General features: G+C 48.7%; 1 protein-coding gene across 2 annotated transcripts in view; it reads right to left on the bottom strand.

Moving 5' to 3' along the window:
* ZMAT4 (zinc finger matrin-type 4) overlaps window positions 1-20,361 on the bottom strand; it is a 68,752-nt gene that overhangs the window by 31,248 nt on the left and 17,143 nt on the right. Inside the window, exons 2-3 of one of the 2 annotated variants that reach the window (XM_049831281.1) lie at window positions 18,824-18,925; window positions 3,701-3,790 (exon numbers count right to left, since the gene is read on the bottom strand). In XM_049831281.1, coding sequence (XP_049687238.1) covers window positions 3,701-3,790; window positions 18,824-18,925 — 192 coding nt within the window. The remainder of the gene's footprint in view (window positions 1-3,700; window positions 3,791-18,823; window positions 18,926-20,361) is intronic. The other variant, XM_049831282.1, reaches the window with a different exon arrangement.

Genomic DNA, 20,361 nt, shown 5'->3' with positions numbered 1-20,361 from the left:
GTAGTCCTTTGCTGGATGTTCCTTAAGCAATACTCGGGAAAAGTAAGGATTTTATTCCACAGATACAATCTGCTGTCTTCATTTCCTAGGTTTTACTAAGAAGAAAAGATTATACAAACCCTTGAAATATAGCAATATAAACCATAGCACTCAAGGCACTGCAAATTATCTTTTAAATTTGAGTTAATTTCCTATGCATGAAGGTGGTGTTGCTAAAGAGCTATTTTCTGTAACGCTCTGTATAAAATTTAGACCACTTCCATTTTGGAGCCTGTTCTTGTGGTACAAGCAAAGAGCAAGTACCAGTTTGCAGCTCTCTAAATCTGAAACGCTCCTTGAGTCTCGGAGCATCTCAGGACATATACGTTCTCCGAAGAAAAGGCAGCCCTAAGTTAAGCAAGGGGAGTGTTGGATGCGCAGTAAGCCCACGTCCCACGGTCCCCGCTCTGGCAGCTTGTCGAGAACGGGGCTGACTCCTCGGCCGGAGACCCTGGCTTCCACCACCCAGCTGTGGCTCAGTGGGTGTTCAACACCTCGCAGAGCAAAGCCTGGGAGAAGAAGGGAGGACTGGCACGCAGAACACACGTGGGGCACTCCACGGAGCCACCAGCGGGCTCTGCCCCACGGCCGGGACGGGGCATCATCCCCCAGGGGACCAGCCAGGGCAGAGAGCCCGTCACAGCGACAGCAGCTCTCGGCCAGTCCCAGCCTTCCGTCGGAGAGTAAATTCAAGTCTTCCATCACTAATTTCTTTCATTGAAACCAATACCTGACCTTTTGGTTGAAAACCTCTGATTGGGTACAAAACACACAGTAAGAACGTTGGCCCTAAAACCAGACATTTCATCTTAGTTTCAGTGTAACCGCTGAAGATTTAGGTTATAGCATGCAGTAAATTTTGCATCAGAAGCTGTAAAACCTGTGGTTTGCTTGCTGATTGGGAACTGAAGCCCAGCCTCCCAAGGCAGCCGCCGGCACCGTTTGTGCCTCAGAGAGGCACAGCTCTTGGCTTAACCACCTTCAGCGCCGCCCTGCAGGACGTGCATTACCCTCAGCAGCAAAATCTAATCTCCTATCTTCCCTCAAACAATTTATCCTTGCTGTTATGACCCCTTTCTTCTTTAAGGAAGGCGATGCTGGTTAAAGCAATTTACTATCTTATAGTACGAATAGGACTAGAAAGAATTTAAAGGCTTTTCTCCCATCTCAGAAAAATGTGTTTCATAGCATATCAGAAATTTTCATCATGTTTGTCTTGATCACAAACAAGGGTCCTATTTTTAAAGGTAGTGAGAAAAGGCTGATTAAAACTGCTTCACCAATCCCAGGACTTGAGGATGTAACTCTGAATTTCAGCGGGGCCCTGACACAGGCTGCAACCTTTCTCAGATTACTTTCAGCTGAAATGTTAAGCGGAAATTTAAAATGAAAGGTCAACAGTCCCTCAGTACACCAAAGACATGAGGTTTTTCCCCTCCCCCACAAAAAAATTAAAACAATAACGAGCAGCCCAACAACTGAGTCGTTATCCAGTGCGAGACTAATCGTATAAGCCTCCTATTTCTTACTATGAAAGGATAATGGGTGTTTGGGGAATGCAGAGTATTTTTATAGTACTCAAACAACAGCAAACACTACCCTTCGTCTCACCAAAAGGTCAGGTAGCAAATGCTGTTTCTAAGCCTTTTGCATTGAGTATCTACAGCTGCAGCAGCTTCTCCTTCCTATTGCCATTTGGAAGAAAGACAAGGTGTCCAGTTTTCTGGTCAAAAGGACACAAATCAAATGGCATACAGTCATGTAACCGTGCAGGTTTTGATGAAAAAAAGGCTAATACTCCCTTTTTAGTTGCAGATGCTTCTACACAGAAATTTAATTGCTTTTCACGGATTGTTTCTAATACTCGATAAAGTCGGTGTGTCACGGCTTGACTAACACTGCTGGATACCTGAATCGGGCAATGCAGCTGCACTCCGTACGTGGCAATGATGTAATCATGCAGCATTAGAGATGTCCTAAATATTTCTGTTCACTTTAAATGCAAAGGCTTGGATCGTATCTCATCAGCAACAGGCCTACTTTGAGCTGTAAATTTTGGCAGATTTTCCCTGCTTTATTTTTATAACATAAATAATTTTCAAATTTAGGTCTTGCACAGCCTGTCATTCACCTAGTGCCTAAGGACTTGTTAATTCATCCCCCACTAAGGGCTGCCCTTGGCACAACCAAGCATCAGCAAACACAGAATTACATTACTTCTCACTGTTGCTTTTCACAAAAGAAGTGGCAAGTGGTTCAGCTCTGACTTATTTGAGATCTGTTTGGCTGCCTGTCCACCATATCCTCATACTAAGGCGTACATGCAGCTACGTGGTTTCTTGTTAGATGTAATGAAGCTCATTAGAGGACCGCGTTCCAAGTCTATATGTGCATGTCCACTGTACCTTTCACACTCTATAATTAATAACTCAATAAAAATACTGTGAGATTCTGCTGTGAAGGGGTAGATTGCATCTGCAATTACCCTGTGTTCAACATAAAAGTTCCACTAAAATTTTAATTACTGTGTGAAGGAGCTTTCAGATTCCTTTGGCAAAACTTGCACACTTCTCCCTTTAATTAGAAGATACCTCACTAAGTATTGATAGCATTAAGCCGCAGCCACACTCCCATAGATGTGAAATAGTTTGGATGCTATCTGCTGGGAACCTCATCAACAGCTCTCACACCAGCCCCAGAATATGGGAAAGAGCTGAATGAATAATTCACTGTGAATCAGTCCCTTATAAATTTAGTCTCCTTTTATTGCCTGACAAACGGCTGCAAGCTGGTCCAATTCCCTCACATTCATTTGTTTATTCGAACGCAACTGAGGAACCCGATTGCCGTTTTTTAAAACTGCGGACTGACCACAGTCCTTTGTGAGGAGCCTTTCGGATCCAGCACTCCATTTTCATCAACTCTCAGAAAAAAAAATCAGGTCAGGAGAGACCTCTGGAGATGACTGTGCTCTCCGGTGACCTCTCCGCTCATCCCAGGGGATCTCTGGGGGTTTTCAGCCACGACGTGCCGATGACACTGCGGGCACCCCCTGACCTCCCACAGTCCATACGACAGCTCCATACCCCGGGGGTCGATAAAACAGCTCCGTATGCGGCATCGCTGCCCCACGCCGCTCCCCAAACGCTGGCCAGGCTGTAAGTCCTGCCCTCTGCCCGGGGCCCCTGGCCCTTGGGAACGAAGTCGCTTACTGAAAGTTGGGTGAACGTGTCTGGAAGCGACCCGAGTGCTGCTTCAAGCAGAGCAACCCCAAAGCCCCCACCAGAGCCACCACAGAGCAGCGTTCAGTGTGATCCCAACCGCCCGAAGGCACAAGCCTCCGGCAGCCCTTGCCCTGGCTTACCCGCAAAAAACTAGCCATTGCACTTCAACTGAATAAATGCCAGATATTTGCTATTGGCCTATTTTTTTCCTATGAAAGAACATTCGAATAACTAAAAATGCAATTACTGTTGCTGATGCACGTAATATTTCTTGTACAGTTTATTGAAAGTTATTTCCAGTCACTTAGCATTTCAGCTAATCTAAATGTTACCTCTGGGTACCTGATCATCTGCGGCTGTAACAGAAAAAACAGTTGTAGCAGAGAGTCAATGATTCACAAAGCAGTTGAGTAAACAGGGACTTAAATTATACCCACGTTTTCTGACCGGAGCTTTTTAGCTGGGCAGCCTCCATCTATGGGATGAAGCATATAATAGAGACGAACTTTGCTGGCATGTTTCCGACTCTGGAGAAAAAAGGAAAAAAAAAAAGAAAAAGAAAAAGCAAGAAATGAAGTTACAAAAAGCAAGAGGCTCTATTGCTGTGCACACAACATCAGTCTGCAACAAGATTTCGCATCCCCTTGATATACGTATCCAGTATGGGAGGAGAAAAGGGGGAAAGACCCAGGTGAGGAACATTTGCATTTCAGGGAGGTTTCACAGAACTCTCCACCAAGATGAAACAAACTGTGGAATGATTCTGACACCTGCCATTAGCAGGAGAAGTGGTCCACCCTCACCGCTCGCTGCTAAGCCCTGTTGTCTGCAGCCCCTTGAAGATACAGTGTGAATAAAGGCGGCGAGAGAAGAGCAACATTTGTTATCAGACCATTTCCATAGCGGGAGAGATTGAAAAGATCAGTGTTATTTAGCTTTAGGGGGAGACAGGACGGCATCATGAGGGATCAGATGCGCACACGAACAGAAATCCACAGTTCCTACACTTACAGAAGAATAAAATATACAAGGGACATAAAACCTCACTCTCTAGGAAATACGCCCACTGATACCTGCCAAAGGTTTGAAAGAAATTTCTCCCACGGGTAAATTATCAGATAATTGTGTATTATGAAATCTAATGTTTTCCTCGTACGCAGCTGATGCTGGCCCTGCCGAGAGGGGATAAGGACTACACGGACCCCGAGCCTGAGCCCCTTCTCCTCTCTCGAGCATTTCTAAGGGGAGTTGAACAGTAAAACCTTCCAGACGGCTGTGAAAACAGGAGGGTTTGTGCTCCAGGTTAAGCAGTGCCAGGAGGGGAAAGCCCAGGCTCGACCTGACATTTGCTGCTGCAGAAACCAGCCCCAGGAGCCCGGGCACCGCTCCGAGGTAATTCTGCTTTCCCCAGTCCTGCCCAGCATCACCCTCCACCACCACAGCGGACGGGCGCAGACCGGGCTTTCCAGCATCAGCCGTGGTCACCGGTCCCAAAACCTTCGTACCAAATCCCAGTAAGCAGCCTCCGTTCAGCCCTTCCCGCAGCAAAGCCGACCAGGTAGTTCTGGTACTTTCTCCCAAGAAATGCACCCGGCCAAAACGTTATTTATACCGCAGGAAAGTTTTCAGGGGATCTGTTTTTTTGTAGAGGTATCGGGGAAGAGCTGAGGGATGCCTGGAGGAGACTTTTCCCCCGAGGGACACACCGGGTGGGAAGGGCAGGTTTCACACTGCCTTCGGGCAGGATACCAGCAGGCGAGGATACGGAGAGACTAGAGATGTCCTGGACACGCCAGCATCAACAGACAAAGCAATCCTTGTGATGTGCAAAACATAAAGGAAGATTTAAAAGCTTCTCCAGCAGGAGCACAGACATAAACCTTCAGAACACTAACTTACAGCCAGCTCTTGTCTTCCAGTAGATGTAAGGGGGGGCGGGGGGGGAAGCCTGCAACTACTAAATACCTGCATCCAGAGCCCCGACGTGCACGGCAGCTATTATTATGCAAATGTTTTCTCTGAATCTCCATTTTTGATTGCCTCACAGAGCAACGCACCATAATATTATAATTTCAGATCACAGATTTGCAATTTTAAAATATTAAATTATCATTAGCATGTTCTGGAACATTCCTTTTCCTGTGGTGTGAACTTGGAGCTAAATTTGCAGAGAACTATATTTGTATGCATAAGTGTGACTATGCAATAATTTTTTTTAATGAAGCAAATCAGTCAAGATAAATAATGTCAAATATCTTTCCCTAACTCGTCTTCCTGCATTCATTTAGAAAATGGGACCTGCTGTAGTCAGAGCTAAGCACAGGAAACCCCAAAAGCTTCAGCTATCAGTGATTAGCAGTCCAGACAGTGATGACGTAATTAAGAAATGACAAAATAAACGTTCGAAATGCAAAGGACAGATATGCAAAGTCAGTCTCAGAGTTTGGCAGCGCTTCTGCTTTCTGCCTGAAGGGATGCTCGGCTGGTTTCACCTCGCGGAGGTTTGCACGCCGGGAGGCAGGCGAAGGCTTGGCCCCTTCCCGCAGGGCAGGGGACAGGACAAGCCACCACGGTCCCTCGCACCTACGGATGGAGGAGAGTCAAACACACCGTAAAGGCGATGGGGCCGGAGCTTTTCAGCTGAATTCCTTTACTGAACACTTACACCCCTCGGAGCAGCCAGCCAGCCTCAAATCATCCTTCCCACAGTCACGAGGCTCTTCCCTCGGGTGAGTTAATCCAGCACTTCAGGATGCCTACTCGCGCAGAGCCATAGCCTGCCGAATTTAGAGGTTAAAAAGTTTGTGGGGTTTTTGTTGTTTTTTTTGTAAGATGAAAAGGCAAGATTTTAACGGTAATCATTTTTAGTGTTCTTTTCTGTGGCACTCAGCTGCGTCGTAAACGATGTCCAAATGTCAGCATTAAAAGGCAGCGAAGTTTCAGCCTTCTGTAAAACACCTCTCACCTTTATTTATGCATTTGTTTGGATTTATGAGTGCTAAGGTAAGGAAATAACTTATGTTTGGCGTAATTTAAAACTACACGGCTCCTTATGCAGCCTTATTATCCTACGGTTATAAAAGCAGAGCTTAAAATCATCCCCGGCCTTTGCAAGTACGTAGCGAGCATCTCATTCCCTCTCAGGGAGCGGAGGTAGCACAGCCCATTTGTCACCCATTTTATCTCTGGTGTTTTCTACATTTACATGTGTATTTATCATCCTAACACCACGGCAAGAGCAAAGTGATTATTCTTAGCGCGCCGCTCGCAAACAGCCCTGCGGGTTATCTTTTCCCCTCCGCAAAGCAACTTGAAATCTGCAGCTCTGAGGCGCGAGAAGGGCAAGTGCCAAGGAGGGGGTGCCACAGCCCCCAGCCACCCTCCTGAGCTCCAGCCAGGCTCCGCCGTCCCGGTCAGAGGTCCCACAAGTCCGAAGGAGCTCTGGAGGACACGGCAGCGGGAGGATACCCGAAAGCAGCGGGAGGATACCCGAAAGCAGCGGGGAGACGGCAGCGAGTCCGGCTCGAGCATCGCTGCTTCCCAACCGGCCGCCCAGCCCAGGCAGAGCCGGTCCCTGCGGGTTGTCCTCGCAGCAGGGGTTGGCTTGGCCAGCTGAGCATCTGCTAGCAACCACCATCCGAGTTATTACAGCTACACCGGGCAAGAGGGCCGAAGGAAAAACCACGTACAGGAGTCGGGGAACTGTGATAAAGGGGGAGCAGCGCACATCCAGCTCCCATTCTGATCCATTTCACCACGTGTACAAGCCTTAGAAAAGCCAAAACCTTGACACGTCTGTCAATCCCCGGTCTGGAACAAGAACGCTGCCTTTGGAGATACCTGCCTGTTCATCGACAGCCACCACAATTTTATCTTGGGGTGCGCTAGGAGAGTATTCCTGTGCCTGTGAATATTTGTTTTGTAGCTTTACAGAGTGTTAGGCCAAAGGCATTTTCACTCGAATTCTCTGTCTCTAGTGTCTGGAAACAAGTCCTTTAGAAGGCAAGAAATCTAACTTAATACTGTATGCTTTAAAAACAACCATCCCTACGCAGGGAGGAGGGGAAAGCTCAGAAAGAGCCTGTTTTCACATAGCAACTGCAGACTTCTCTTACGTGCTATTGTAAGAAGGCTCATCAATAAAGAGAAATAAATGGATGATTTCTGTCTATATCAAACCTATTTTAATACCGAGTCTTCTGGCAGAGCCAGCAGAGTCCCGGCAATTCAACCCTAAAACACGAAAGGGCAAAGCGGAGCTAAATTGTGCTATGAAATGCAATTTGCTTTTGCATAAATCGAGTTTTGCAGCGCACTTCTGCCCAGAGCGAGCAGCAGCACGGCGAGAGGAGACAATTCCATCTCTGTGGAAGCAGCGGCAGCAGCTGGCAGGACCCCGGGAGCCGCGGACGAGCTGGTTTCAGATGCAGCAGCCCCTCTCGCCCTGGCCTGCAGAGGGTTCGCTCGCTGCCGTCATAACTTCGCAGCTTCTCGGCAAATTTACCAACGGCAGCAACGTCCCGGGGGAGGACCGAGGCACGTCTCCCTTTACAAGGTCACAAGTCCCCAGTGGAGGTTTTAGCCCCCGGGTTTGCTGGGCTGCACAGACACTCTGAGATCCCCCCCGTAACCCCACAGTCCGCCCCGGGGGGACGCGGGCTGCCCTCCCGTCAGCCGCAGCTCTGCAGCCCGCACCGGCCCTGGGATCCGCTCCCACTTTGCACCACTGATTTAAGCTGACCTGACAGTCTAAAACACTTCACCATCTTGCGAGGGATTTCTTCGCGTACCCCCAACCCCCTCGCCAGGTTCAAATCAACCGTTTCTGCTGCTTTCCTCACGCTGCGCTTGCATCTGATCTAATTTCTTTATTCCCCATAGCTCCCTTTATCATCTGCTTGTTCACTCCTCTGCTGGCAGCACCATGTTTTCGGTCGGTCTGCCTTTCCTCTCTTGCTCTCCTTCCTCTGTGCCCTGTTCTCCAGCCAAAGACCAGAGACCCACCGCACCGGGGGACACGCGGCCGTGCCCAGCACAGGCAGAGAGACAGAGGTGGGAGATGAAGAAAGGAACTGTCATGGCAGCCCGAATGGCTGTGGCTTCTCTTAGTTTGTAATAAATTCTTTTTCAGAAGAAGCCTGTTGGTTGGATTTTAATCCTTTTAGCACGTACTGTGTTGATTTTTTTGTATGCTGGCAGTTTCTTAATTAAATTGCCATGAAACATGCAGTCATATGATTACACCAACTTTATTATCTGTATTGGCCCTACTTGTAATCTCATCAAAAGAGATAAAGTTATTTTGGCTAGACCCAGTTCTCTAAACCTCATGCAGAATACCAATTACATTGTCCTCCCGAAGCTGCGTACTCCAGTCCCTTTCCAGAGCCTGCTTTGCGCAGGAGCCATGCCAAGCTGGGAGGGCTCCGCTCCCCAAGCCGGTCCCCTGGTGCTGCCATGCCTGGCTCCACACTCGCCTTCCTCCTGGAAATTTCCTCCACTTCCCAAGTCCCATGGAGGATCAGTGGTGACGACGCAGAGCACGTGGCCAGCTCTTCTTTTCAAGCACTTGCTTGCAAATTACCGGACCTGCTGACTCAAAACCCAACATTCTAGATTTCATAATCGCTGCCTAACAAAGTTCCAAATTTCTGCTGGAACAGAACCAATTTATTCCTCATTCTGTGATATAACAACATCCTCTGCTTTTTTTTAAAATAGAGGACAGAAGTATTTTCAGCAAACGCCTTCCCTTTTTTGCCTCTTCTACCCACACGACCAGCAAACACTATTGTCGAGATCCCCGTTGTTCGCCGCAGAGACAAACTCCCGTCTGTTATTCCAGACGCTGCTGGGTGCCAATGTCCTTTTTCTCCCTTTGTAATTTTTGCAAAGCCTCATTTATAATTTATGGTCATTTCTATTCACTTCCCCTTTTCCCTCTGTGAGTTAATTTTTTAAAAAGCGTCTACTCGTGCTCGTGACTTTCTGGGCACACAGATACGTGCCCGTAATTCCCAACTGCACACAGCTGAATTTTCACCCCCATGAAACTGGCTTCTTCAAAGCAACAGGTTTGAAGACATGTTACTGGTTTGGACATTGATTTGCTTACATGCCAAGGCAATTACTGGTGATCTATTCAGCCAAGCAACCACTAGCTCACTTCATTTTCTCTATATTTGTGAGCATTTCTCCCCTGCTCACTAAGCCAACTCTGAGCGTGGATCCCCTCACCGGGGTCACCGACAGCCTCACGGGAGCATTTCGCAGGCCCCAGCAGCTTCTCCCAAATCTTGAGCACTGCAATTTTAAAAATGAAAAACCAAGACGTCAGAAGCTCCAAGTAAAACAAACAGCAGCCACCTGCTGCCACCAAAGGCAGCGACTCACAGGGGGTGAGGGCCTGCCGCATCTCCTGCTCCGCAGCCGGATGGGGTCAAAGCATCCAGTCCAAGCCTGACAACTTTAATTATAATTATATGATATATGATGTTGTTACTTCAGTCACCTTCATGAGAGAAAAGTCTCACCTGCTAGATCCTCTTGTGCAGCGTGAGCTCAGAGCTCCCGTGGCCGCATGAAATGCGTTTCCTCCGGGAGAGTTCCCAAACACCCTTTCCCGTCACCTCCCTCCTGCTGCTCTTGAAATACTAAAGCTGCAAATTGCTGGAGAGGGCTCAGGCAGCCAGCCCAGAAGACCCTTGAGAGAAGGGTTTCTAAACCGCACTTGTTCAAGGGAAGAGAAAATACTGCCTTTGGTTTTTTCCCCCTTGGCGCATTCCCCATCACGCAGATAAACCAGGTGGATGGCACCGGTACCCTGCGTGGATGGGTACCACGGGTACCTCCTCCGACCGTCTCCCATGGCCGGAGTACCACCCCGGGACCCAGCCCTGCTCTCTCACAACTGCCGATCCAGATGGATCCAGGCTCGGCTCTGCGACTCCCGGTGTGGCAGATACCTGCAGACCTCCGGAACAGCGAGGCAGGAATTTTCTGTCTTGGGAATCACCGTTCCAGCTATGATCTTTAACTTTACCACTTCCTATATTGATTTTGATTGTAGTCAAAGTATCTCTTGTCCTAAACATTGCTGTGTACCCTGCCAGGAGGAAAATAAAACTCTCTTTACAGCCTGTTGCCAGAGCAGCGTAGCACGAGCAGCAGGGCTCAGCACCCGGCTCGCAGGCTTGCTGGTACCCCCGGACCTGCCTCCCAGCACCCAGGATCATCCCGGGATCACCTGCAGGCTTCTGTTCCTCCCCAAAAGCACTGGCAGTCCCTCCTCATCTCACGTCCTCACATTTCTTCTGCAGGTGGATCTTACACCTAGACTAAGGCAACCATGAATTTACTTCTCCATTGGTGTTTAGGGGTTTTTTTTTCAAGGCAGCGCACCTCCCCATGAACACGCCAAGGGAAAGGGGATGCTGGGGATGGAGTGAGCAGGGTGGAAACCTCCAAAATGTGCTTCGCACGGCAAGCTAAACCTTGCTGTTTGCCCGTAGCCAACAGATGTCAACCAGCTGCAGCTCAGGTTTCTCAGCTCGGGCCGCTCTGCTGTTGGGTACCGACGCTCAAGGTGCGGATGAACTTCACTGCTGGTACAGAACTACCATCCTGGTATCAAGCGGGAAACGGAAGAGTTAACACAAACATAACGTCTCCTCCGCGCACAAGCGCCCAGCACCGGCTCTGCAGAGCAGGACGAACCAGCAGCGCTGCTGTTGTTCCCATTCTATCTTTACGAGTCTGAAACAAATCACTTTTAAAGCGCATCAGTGCCAGTCACTTCTGAGAGCCCGCTCAGCCCCGGCGCAGCGCGTGGGCGGGTTTTGTCACAACACACGACGATAACTAAAGACTCTGCTTTCAAACACCTGAAACCCAAATTCTAACAAGGATTGTGAGTTTAAAATATTAAAGAAAAGCAAGAGCGAATACCTGGAACAAAGAGGTGCCCTCCTGTGCATCGGGAGCAGAAAGGGGCTGCCACAGGAAAGCGAGAGCTGCAGGGATTTCTCCTGGGGACACGTTGGCCAGGGCAGGGCTGTCGTGGGGAACAGAGCAACGTTTCGTTCCACGTAGGCTTAATGTGGCATCCCTTGTGCCTCCCCATTAATGCTAACCCCAGGGTCTCATCCCCAGCGCATTTTACTAGTGCTGTGAAAGTACCTTTTTGAACTTCAGCTATTTTTAGCCAGAAATGAGACTCTGCACAGAAGTACCTTGGAAGGGAGCTGTATGATAGGGCTTTATCTGCTCTGCTGTTGCTGCTATTTAGTGATAGATTTTTGACACTAGGAGTGCATTAAAAATAATGTTTAGCCATTAACGTTGACAACAGAGTAGTAACACGGAGCCTTGTAAAGTACCATTTAATCTACATCGGTTTCCTGAAGCACACTGCGACCCAGCAGCTAGTGCTGCCCTGGTGAGTCTATACTTACTGTAGGCAGAAAAGGGAAGAGACAGTGTGAGCACCTCGCCGTAAAACAGACATCCGCGTATCTCTTTCCTATACAATGTGTGGCCACATTTACCTCAACGTATTTTAATTGCTACTGTTAACACGACATAACCGGGTACCAAGGCAATCTGCAGAAGGTCTATGTGTGCACATACGAAAAACAGAACAGCACCTTCATCATCTTTGCGACTGAACCACAAAAAAGATTTCTTGAGCTGGGTTTTTTTTCTCCTCAAGCCAAGGTTCTCCCACCAAACACCAGCACAACCTGCAGAATAACAGTAATGTTCGAGCAGCCACTAAAAAACATATAGCACGCGTGGACCATGGCAGAGCAGATTCTCAGCAGTTGTGGGGAAGGACATAGGAACAACAGGTAGGACATCCCCTCCTCCTTCATCCTCTGAAGTATTTACAGATTACTGCCACTTGGCAAGTAAGCAGCAGCAGTGGCAGAAGATATGAGAGACAGCACTGCTTGCAAACATTGCATTCCCTTCAATAATACACAACTAACATGAGCAGACTCCCTGACACACGAGAGCCCTGTGTAGTCTTTATTTCCAGCCGAAGCATGTCCTTTCCATTCCTCCATCCTGGAAATGCCTGCAGCATCTCGTGTGGGGAGCTAACAGCAGACACAGAATATTCCAGCTCCTTGTGTTCTAGCGCAGCATTTATTTTGTTAAATAGAGTATGTGCTCTTCCACTGCATTAATATTTCAGACACAGGATTGCCTTTCTGAGCACACACATCTTGATCCTTAAGGCGCTAATGTGCCAATAGTAAACAATGTTTATTATTCCTTCAGACAAGCCATCATTTTATGCAGTTTCCCAGAGAAGGATGGCCCAACTGGAAGCAGATTAACCCGAGCACCACTCCAGCCCCGCGCAGACAAGGAGTATTGATGAGGCTGTCGATACCGCTCGCCTGCTTCGCTCGGGAGACAGTGTCTGAAATTCCAAAGAGCACTCGGCTCCGGAGATGAGCCAAAGGGCACGGCACTTTATTTGTTCTCCCCAGTTTCCTCTGCATTTGAATTTTAATACACTTTGCCTCTGCCCTCCCCCTGCCATTCAGGCTTCACCGCAAGCATTTAAGCACCATTCCTTCATCTCACGACATGAACCACCATTCACACGACACCTTCCTGGGCTTCTCTTCCCACAGACCCGGCGTATTTCTTAATTTTAAATGAAAAAGCAAAGCGCCATCTGAACACCTGAAGCAATAAAGATTACAATGGAGAAAAGTGTTATAGCAGCTTGAGGAGCAAATGTGGTGATGAATATGCAGCTCAGGGTGGAATCTGAGAGCAACTTTGCATATTTGGTAATTTTCCTGCAGGATTTTCAAGGAGAAACTTGAAAATAAATGGCAACATCTTCCTAATGGCTGTGAACACTTCTATATAGAGATGAGGACTCGGAGCTAACTAAGAAAGCTTAGCTTTTTAAATTTACGGAGCAGCTCACCAAAATGATTGATACATCCCCTCCCAAAGACCGAGCTGGAAGGAAGCATTAAATTATGGGTGATCTAGAGAGTATCCAGCAGCAAAGAGGCTTCCCACTCCAGAGGGAGGCAAGATGCAGAAATACAGAAAAGGAAGAACTCATCTCTGGGGCACAGACTTTCAATCGCATTGCGGCAAGTACATATTATTTTTCTTCTCATTCCTGTTTAGCAAGCTCTGGGGCACCAGCCACTTCCCAAATCACTGGTGCCCTCTGACCCTCTCCGATTCCTCCTACCCTCTTCCCTGTGCAGGGGGAAGCAGCCGTTGCTGAGCATATTAAGCAGCTGGTAAAGCAGCCACACAACGGTGAGAGCTCCTGATCCCAGGGCAGCAGCCTCAGTTATTTCTTGGCAATACCTTTGAGGGGTGAATGGCATTTGAATAGTGATGCTTTGTTGATAAAAGTTACAGGAGCCTGATGCAAGAGAGAGCTGCAGGGTGCTCTGAATCTCAGCCTTTTGACAGACTCTCCCAACTCCTCAAACAGGGTTCTGCGTGAAGGTGCAGACGCTGGGTAGCTGCCTTCTGGTTCTCCCACCCACAGATGTCATTTAAAAACAACAACGACGACAACAAAATCAATCCCTCCGTTTCAAAGTTGTGCTCAAAAGACACACCGTCTGTGCCACCGAAGCAGAGCAAAAAGGTCGATGCCTGCGAGACGCTCCCCGTCTCCGCGGCCGCCACCGAAGATGCTGCGGGAGGAGGGTGCCGGCAGACGTGCCCTTCGCCACGCAGCCGACCCTCCCCACGGTGCCAGGAGGAGGTGGCCGAGGAAAGAAGGAGCTGCCGTGGCACAATGTGGGCATCTCCCCGCTCCACGGATGCCGCAGGAGCCGGCCGATGCCTCCGAGAATTAAAGAGCGTCAGGGAGAGGCTGGTCCCAAGCCGGTGCGGATCAAGGGTCCCTGTCTGGAAGGGATCTGCCAGTTGTCCCCCCACACCTGAGAGCAGGCAAAGGAGCAAGAGAGGAGGCTTGAAATACCCTCCCCTCCACCAGACAGCACCGCACGTTTGGCCACCACCTGCCTGATGCAGCCAGCAATCGCCTGGAGCGTATTGCATCACTCTGCCCTTTTTTTGTGATTCTTTATCTAATCAGTCATCCCCTTGCTTCTTTGTTCCTTCCGTGGGGGGAAAGGGAGAGCCAATGCACATGAGAAATGCTTGGCACATCACAGCAGCACAGCAAGCTATTACCTAGCGGGGATTTTCTCAGACATCCGTGTTTGGACGCTTTATTCCAGTAGCGGAAATGGGAAGGGAGTTTTCTGATACTTCAGGGGACAAATTAAGATATTCATTTGCTTTAAGAATTAAAATATTCAAATGCATGATCTTTCAGGCGTTGACAACAACCAGTAAGATCGGTCTCATCTCTTACTTACCGCTGCGTGGAAGCTAACCGATACCTTTAAAACAACCTCCTGTGATACTCAGCATCACAGTATGCAGAGAGCTTGTTAAGGCATTTTCTCATTGGGGCACCTGCGACTTCATTACGAGTCAATATCCCAAGGCCAGCTACTCAGAGCAGCTCTACCCTAAGGTGAATCCCGGGTAGAAGAGCAGTACCTGGCAGTTTCACGGGGCTGGAAAGGAGAGCAAAGGCACAGCAGACATATCAGACAAAGCCAGAGATACAGTTGCACAAAGCACATAAAATAAGGGCAGTATTTTGCTGTACGTCAAGTTGGAAGCAAAAATGTGCTGCAAACACTCTGATTCTTTTGTCATTTTTCCTCTACACTTGCCCTTGGAAATAATACCACTTAATATTGTGCGACTGACATCAAATTATTTTTTATTCCTGGCAAAGTAGCGCAGAAGAAAAGAAGAGTTACTGGTTGATGATTTGGAGAAAGAGACAAGACAGCGATTGGAACCGACTATTCCTGTTTGGCAAGATAAAAACATCCCCCTTTCATACGCTGTTTCCCTCTATTTTCTTACAGAGAAATGTCTTATTTTGCATGCACAAAGAAGCCAAGATTTTAGTGCCTGGCACAAAGGCTGCGGATCTTATTCGGCAGCAGCTAAATTCCCTTTCTCTCTAAGCTCCGGCTCGGTAAGGGTAAGGGCACTGCTGACCAAAACAAACTACTCCACGGAGGAAGATGCATTACCAGCACCATCCAGGAGCTTGCGATTGCTGGTTTCCAGTACGTTCTTCTGCAGGTACCTCCACCAGCTCCGAGCGTTCAGCGCACTGCTCAGCTTGCTCCGCACACCCCTTTGCTCTCCCTCTTGGGGCGGACAGAGCCCCAAAGCCCCAGCAGCCCCCCAGGGCTGCCCCAGTACCAAGGTGGACCAGTGCCCATCCTCCCCGTCGGATGGTGCCTCCTTCAGAAAACCAAAGGAAACGAACGCTCAGGAGCACGGCGGGATCCAGGCTGTGTGAGAAGCTTCCCCACACGGCTCTCCCGACACCAGCGAGCACGCTGAGCCGGGTGGAAACACTGAACTGTTTTGATTAAGCTGCGTGCACCATACCAGCGCGGAATTTCTATTTTGCGGTGTTTCATTTTTCACCATAAAGTTCAAGTCAATTCAAAATGAAAAGTTTTGCTCTGTGCAAAAAGTTCAGTTATGTTGTGGTTTTATCGTGTACTTTGATATTGACAGTATTCTTTTTCAATCAAAAAGCTGAAACAAAGCAACTTCAGAAGATTAAAAGAAAATTTATTTGCATAAAATCTAGACTTCTGAGGTTGGTATTTTTCTCCTATGAAAAGAATCAGTTTTGACCAGAGGGTGCTTTTTAAAAGAAAGAAGGAAAAAAAAAAAAAGAAAAAAAAAAAGGTGTGAAAGTTGTGACCAGCTACTTTTTAATCAGGAAGAAACAGTGAATTTTACATTCCTGCTATTAACTAATTGGCTTGCAGCAAGGGCTGGCAGTCTTGGGCAGGATGGAGCTCAGGTACATTCAGCACCACAGTTTTGTACAAGAACAGTGTGTTGCAAATCCTGACGTTATAAAAGTGAACATTCTGACCACAGACTTGATCTGCTCATCTCACCAGGGAGGAGAAATACCTTCGAAGCAGGTGCCTGGCAGAAAGAACAGCCCTCTCCACTTGCGGGACAGATGCTCAGACCAAACTCCTTATGAAACAGCACCAGAGCAAGAATTATTTGCAGAAATTATTCTCCGATAATTTTCCATGATTAACGTACATGGGGAAATCGCATCCTGCTTGGCCAGCGTCTGACTAGAAGAAGAGGCCAAGTTCTCCTAACAAGTGACTCACTACAAATTATTTGCTCAGGTCTCTCGAAACCCCATCCAGCTCGCATCGGGCAGGAGCCAGCAGCGCCGCAGAGCAGTTTTCCGTCCACATTTGCAGTCAAAGCACATGGACTCGTGAACCTGCCCCGCAAGACTCGATGCTGCACCGAGCTGCCGGCAGCCCGAAGGCTTCGCGCACCGGCCGCGCCGAGGAAAACGTCGAGGGCACGGCAATTCTGCGCCCAGCGAGGGCTCCTCGGGGGCACGCCTGTCACCCAGCACCACCTTCCCCGTAAAACCTCGGGGCAGATCTTCAGCCCTCTCACCGGGTCGGGAGGTTTCTTGGGACCGGGGAACGAGGAGAACGTGCGGAACACGCTCCAAGAGCGGCGACCGGGACAGACGGTCCAAAGCGCCGAGCCTCCCCGACGAGAGCAGAGGCTGCTGCGGGGATACGGCCAAGCGTGGCACAGAGGCACCTTCAGCCTGCGGGACCACCAGAGGAGACCCCCGGCCGGGGCCGGACCAGCCCCCCCAGCCGGCTCGCTCTCTCCATCCCTCTGCTTCGCGTTGTGCAACCCAGCGGGCAAGGTTAAGTAATGACATTATTGTGCCGAACGTCTACAGCGTCTGCTGGGATTTCACAGGGGATGACAAACGAGCGCACCACCTCACGCTAGAAATACACAACAGAAAACCCGTGTTTTTGCCACATTTCAAAAACATCTGCTGTGAATTAATGATTCAGCTCATACCTACAATTACAGGCGCGGGAGAAAAGAGATTGGCTGAGCATCCCCGTCGCTCACCAGTCGCTACTCCTGTTTCTGCGGCAATGCTTCTGCCTCCTGTAGACAAGATTTGGCATCCGCATTGCCCATTATCAAGATCTGGAAGGTGTCCCTAAAACTGCAGCCTGAGACTTCACAGCGGCTGCCAGGGATCCGTGCTGCACACCGAGGGCAGCCGAGGGAGCGTTTACAGGAGGTGTCCTAAGAAATTCACCAAAACAGACACATAAACTGCCTTACAAGTAAATGTGCGTTATCGTTCACGTTGTTTACTAACGCCGCACAGCATCCTTGGATACCGTACGTTAATTAAGCTTCTTGCATGCCTCCACTAGCCACACTGAGACAAACTTCTCCCCCGTATACCCATTGCACATCAATAAACACTCGAATCAGAGCAAAAGTTGGGGAAAACCTCATCTTCCAGCCCTCTTAGCACAGATTCTGATTTTCTTGAAATACTGCAGACACCCATAGCCTCTGCGTATCCAAAAGCAGGGGAAAAAGGCAGCTAAGCCACACAGCCCCCACGAATGCAGAAGTCCCTCATCGCCAGCCTCTCCACGTGCATCACGGCTTCTCCTGGAGTCCTCCAGGAGAGACTGGACCATATCAGAAGTCCTTCCTCCGCACGGCACTGACCCCACAGCCAGGCATCACCGGGGGAGGATGGTCCTCTGCTCCCTACACAACTAATACCACGCAAAGGGTGCCTGACTGCACCCCAACCCCTTGTGCACAACCATCACGCAAAGTGACCCTGCGCCCTCCTCTTCATCTGGACACGGATGAGAAAATTGCTGTTTTCTTGTCGGGTTAACGCTGAGACAGCCCCTCACGGCGATGAAGATTTACGCCGCGCCGCTGCAGAACTGCTCGGTGCACGTTTCCCACGCCCCAGGGAGCCGGTGCCGAGACACGGAGAGGCAGTGGGTTTCCTTTCTTGAAGAATTTCACAGCAGCGTATCCCTCAGTAATTTCCTCCCTTGTTTAATAAGAATTTATTTAATTTTGTTTTGAAGATATGCAGTGCTGTTAATTGCTGTTCTAACATGTCTCTAATAATATATCCGTTCTAATTGTTTATTGCTTGCCTACCTCTTAAGTGCTTAAATACATTCACAAATACTAATCTGTTCTCTGCACAGTCAGTGATTCCTACTCGGGAAACCATAGTGCAGCACTTTTAATATTAAAACTTGAGTTCGTTTTGCTGAACTGTTAATTGATCTCCTCGCTAACTATGTTTCTTTGAAAACTAGCTTTCAGTCCTGTTCAAATTGCAGCCTGACTTTGCAAATTTAGACAGAAGAAAAAAACAGACATGCAGCAGACAACGTTGCAATGACATCATTTACAGAATAAGATGCCACCAGGAAAGATAGCCTTTCAAATCTTGAGTTTTCGGGGAGGAACATTAAATGCTGGTGTTGCTACTTCCCGGGAATGCAGCAGCTGATGCCACCCTGCAAAATACGCAGCTGGAGAGGCAGCGACAGAGGAGTTACAAACCCACAGAGCCGAGTTACCAAAGAGCATCCTACCTCGTAATGGGCCACGCGCTGGGACTCAGATATTAGCTGAGCGCTGCACACTTTGCAGTAACTTTCAGTGAATAATTCCTGGTCGATGTCGGACGATTTCATCTGTTCACGACAGAGAGAAGAGACAACAAGCAGAATCAGTTACAGAAGGCAGGCAGAACAGGGCACGTTTGACGAGGGTCCCTACAGAGACACGGGCAAAGCAACGCTCGAGTCGAGCGGTTCTCGTCGCCGCGAGGGAACGAAACCAACTTTACACGGGCGCAAATGCGAAACACGGACGGTCCCCACCGCAACCCCAACATCTGCGATTCAGAGTCCCCGGGTTTACACACAACCAGCCTGTGCCCAGCATTCGGTCCCAGCCCCCAGGCACTGCTGGAGCCCAGCGGGGTTTCCCCTGGCCCCACGTCCCCACCTGCACCCAAAGAGCACCCGAAACGCTGAACACCCTCGCCCACAGACACGGCACAGATTCCTGTGCTGCTCTGCACTTGTATTTCACGTGTGAGGTACAGCTGTAAATGGCTGTTCTTCTCCATTACCTTTCATATCTAGAAATACCATGTACATAACCAGCTGTAGCATATATCACTCATGGCTCGAAACACGCTTAACCATTTGTTATACAATATGGAAGAGCCGATAAAGAGTTTTCTATAAAACACAAACATCATTACAACCTGCAGTAAGGTGGTTTTAAGCTGGAAGGGTGCTCTGCTATATTTCTCAATTTAGACATGGAAGGAAATTGCTTGAGTGATTTACGGGGCTGTGCTGTTCTCAGGCAGCTGTTTAAATATTCGTGCATTCCCCACAACTTCCAACAAGGACGCTTGCACTTACAAAAACAGCTCGCCGAGTGATCTGCTTCACAGGAATACTTTAGTTCTCTGTTCACACCTTCCTCGTTATGCAAGCAATTGCAGGTATCCAACTCTGAATTGATAACCAAGGTGCATATCAGGAAGGTTGAAGCTTTCAAAAGACTGAACCCAGGCAGAGCCAGAAAACACCAGAAGTAGCTTCATAGACAGGGTAGTTAAAAACAAACAAAAAAACCCCAGCACGATTCAAGACAAAAAATAAAGGCCAGTTCCTTCTGACTAATGCCACAATAAAGTCTATTAATTCACAATTATAACAAACCTGGGCATAATGAAGACTGATAATACAGTTTTTAGAGTTTATTCCACTGATTAGGAAGAAAAACAACATGGAAATGAAAAAGTTATGAGATCTCATTAGCAGAAAACCAATCGGGTGCAGAAAGACCTGTCCTTGCTGGGCTGCGCAGCGGAGCTCGGGGCAGCACTGGCTCCGCCTCGGGGCTGGGGACGTCTCAGACCCCCGCGATGCCGTCCTGGGCCGACAGTGCCCGAGCCCTCGGGCTCGGGGAATGAGGTTTTCTGTGCACGTCTGCCTGCCAGCCCTCAGCGGGAGCTGCTGCACTCCAGGTGGTTGCACCGAACCCCCAAACGTATTGCAGTCTCACAAGCATTAAGATCCCTGCACGTTTTATGAAAACAAGCAGCTGA

The sequence above is a fragment of the Accipiter gentilis genome, chromosome 28 (genome assembly GCF_929443795.1).
Source record: "Accipiter gentilis chromosome 28, bAccGen1.1, whole genome shotgun sequence".
NCBI classification, from domain to species: Eukaryota; Metazoa; Chordata; class Aves; order Accipitriformes; family Accipitridae; genus Astur; species Astur gentilis.
Note: the sequence above shows the minus strand (reverse complement) of the source record. Positions and strands in the feature narration are given on the sequence as shown.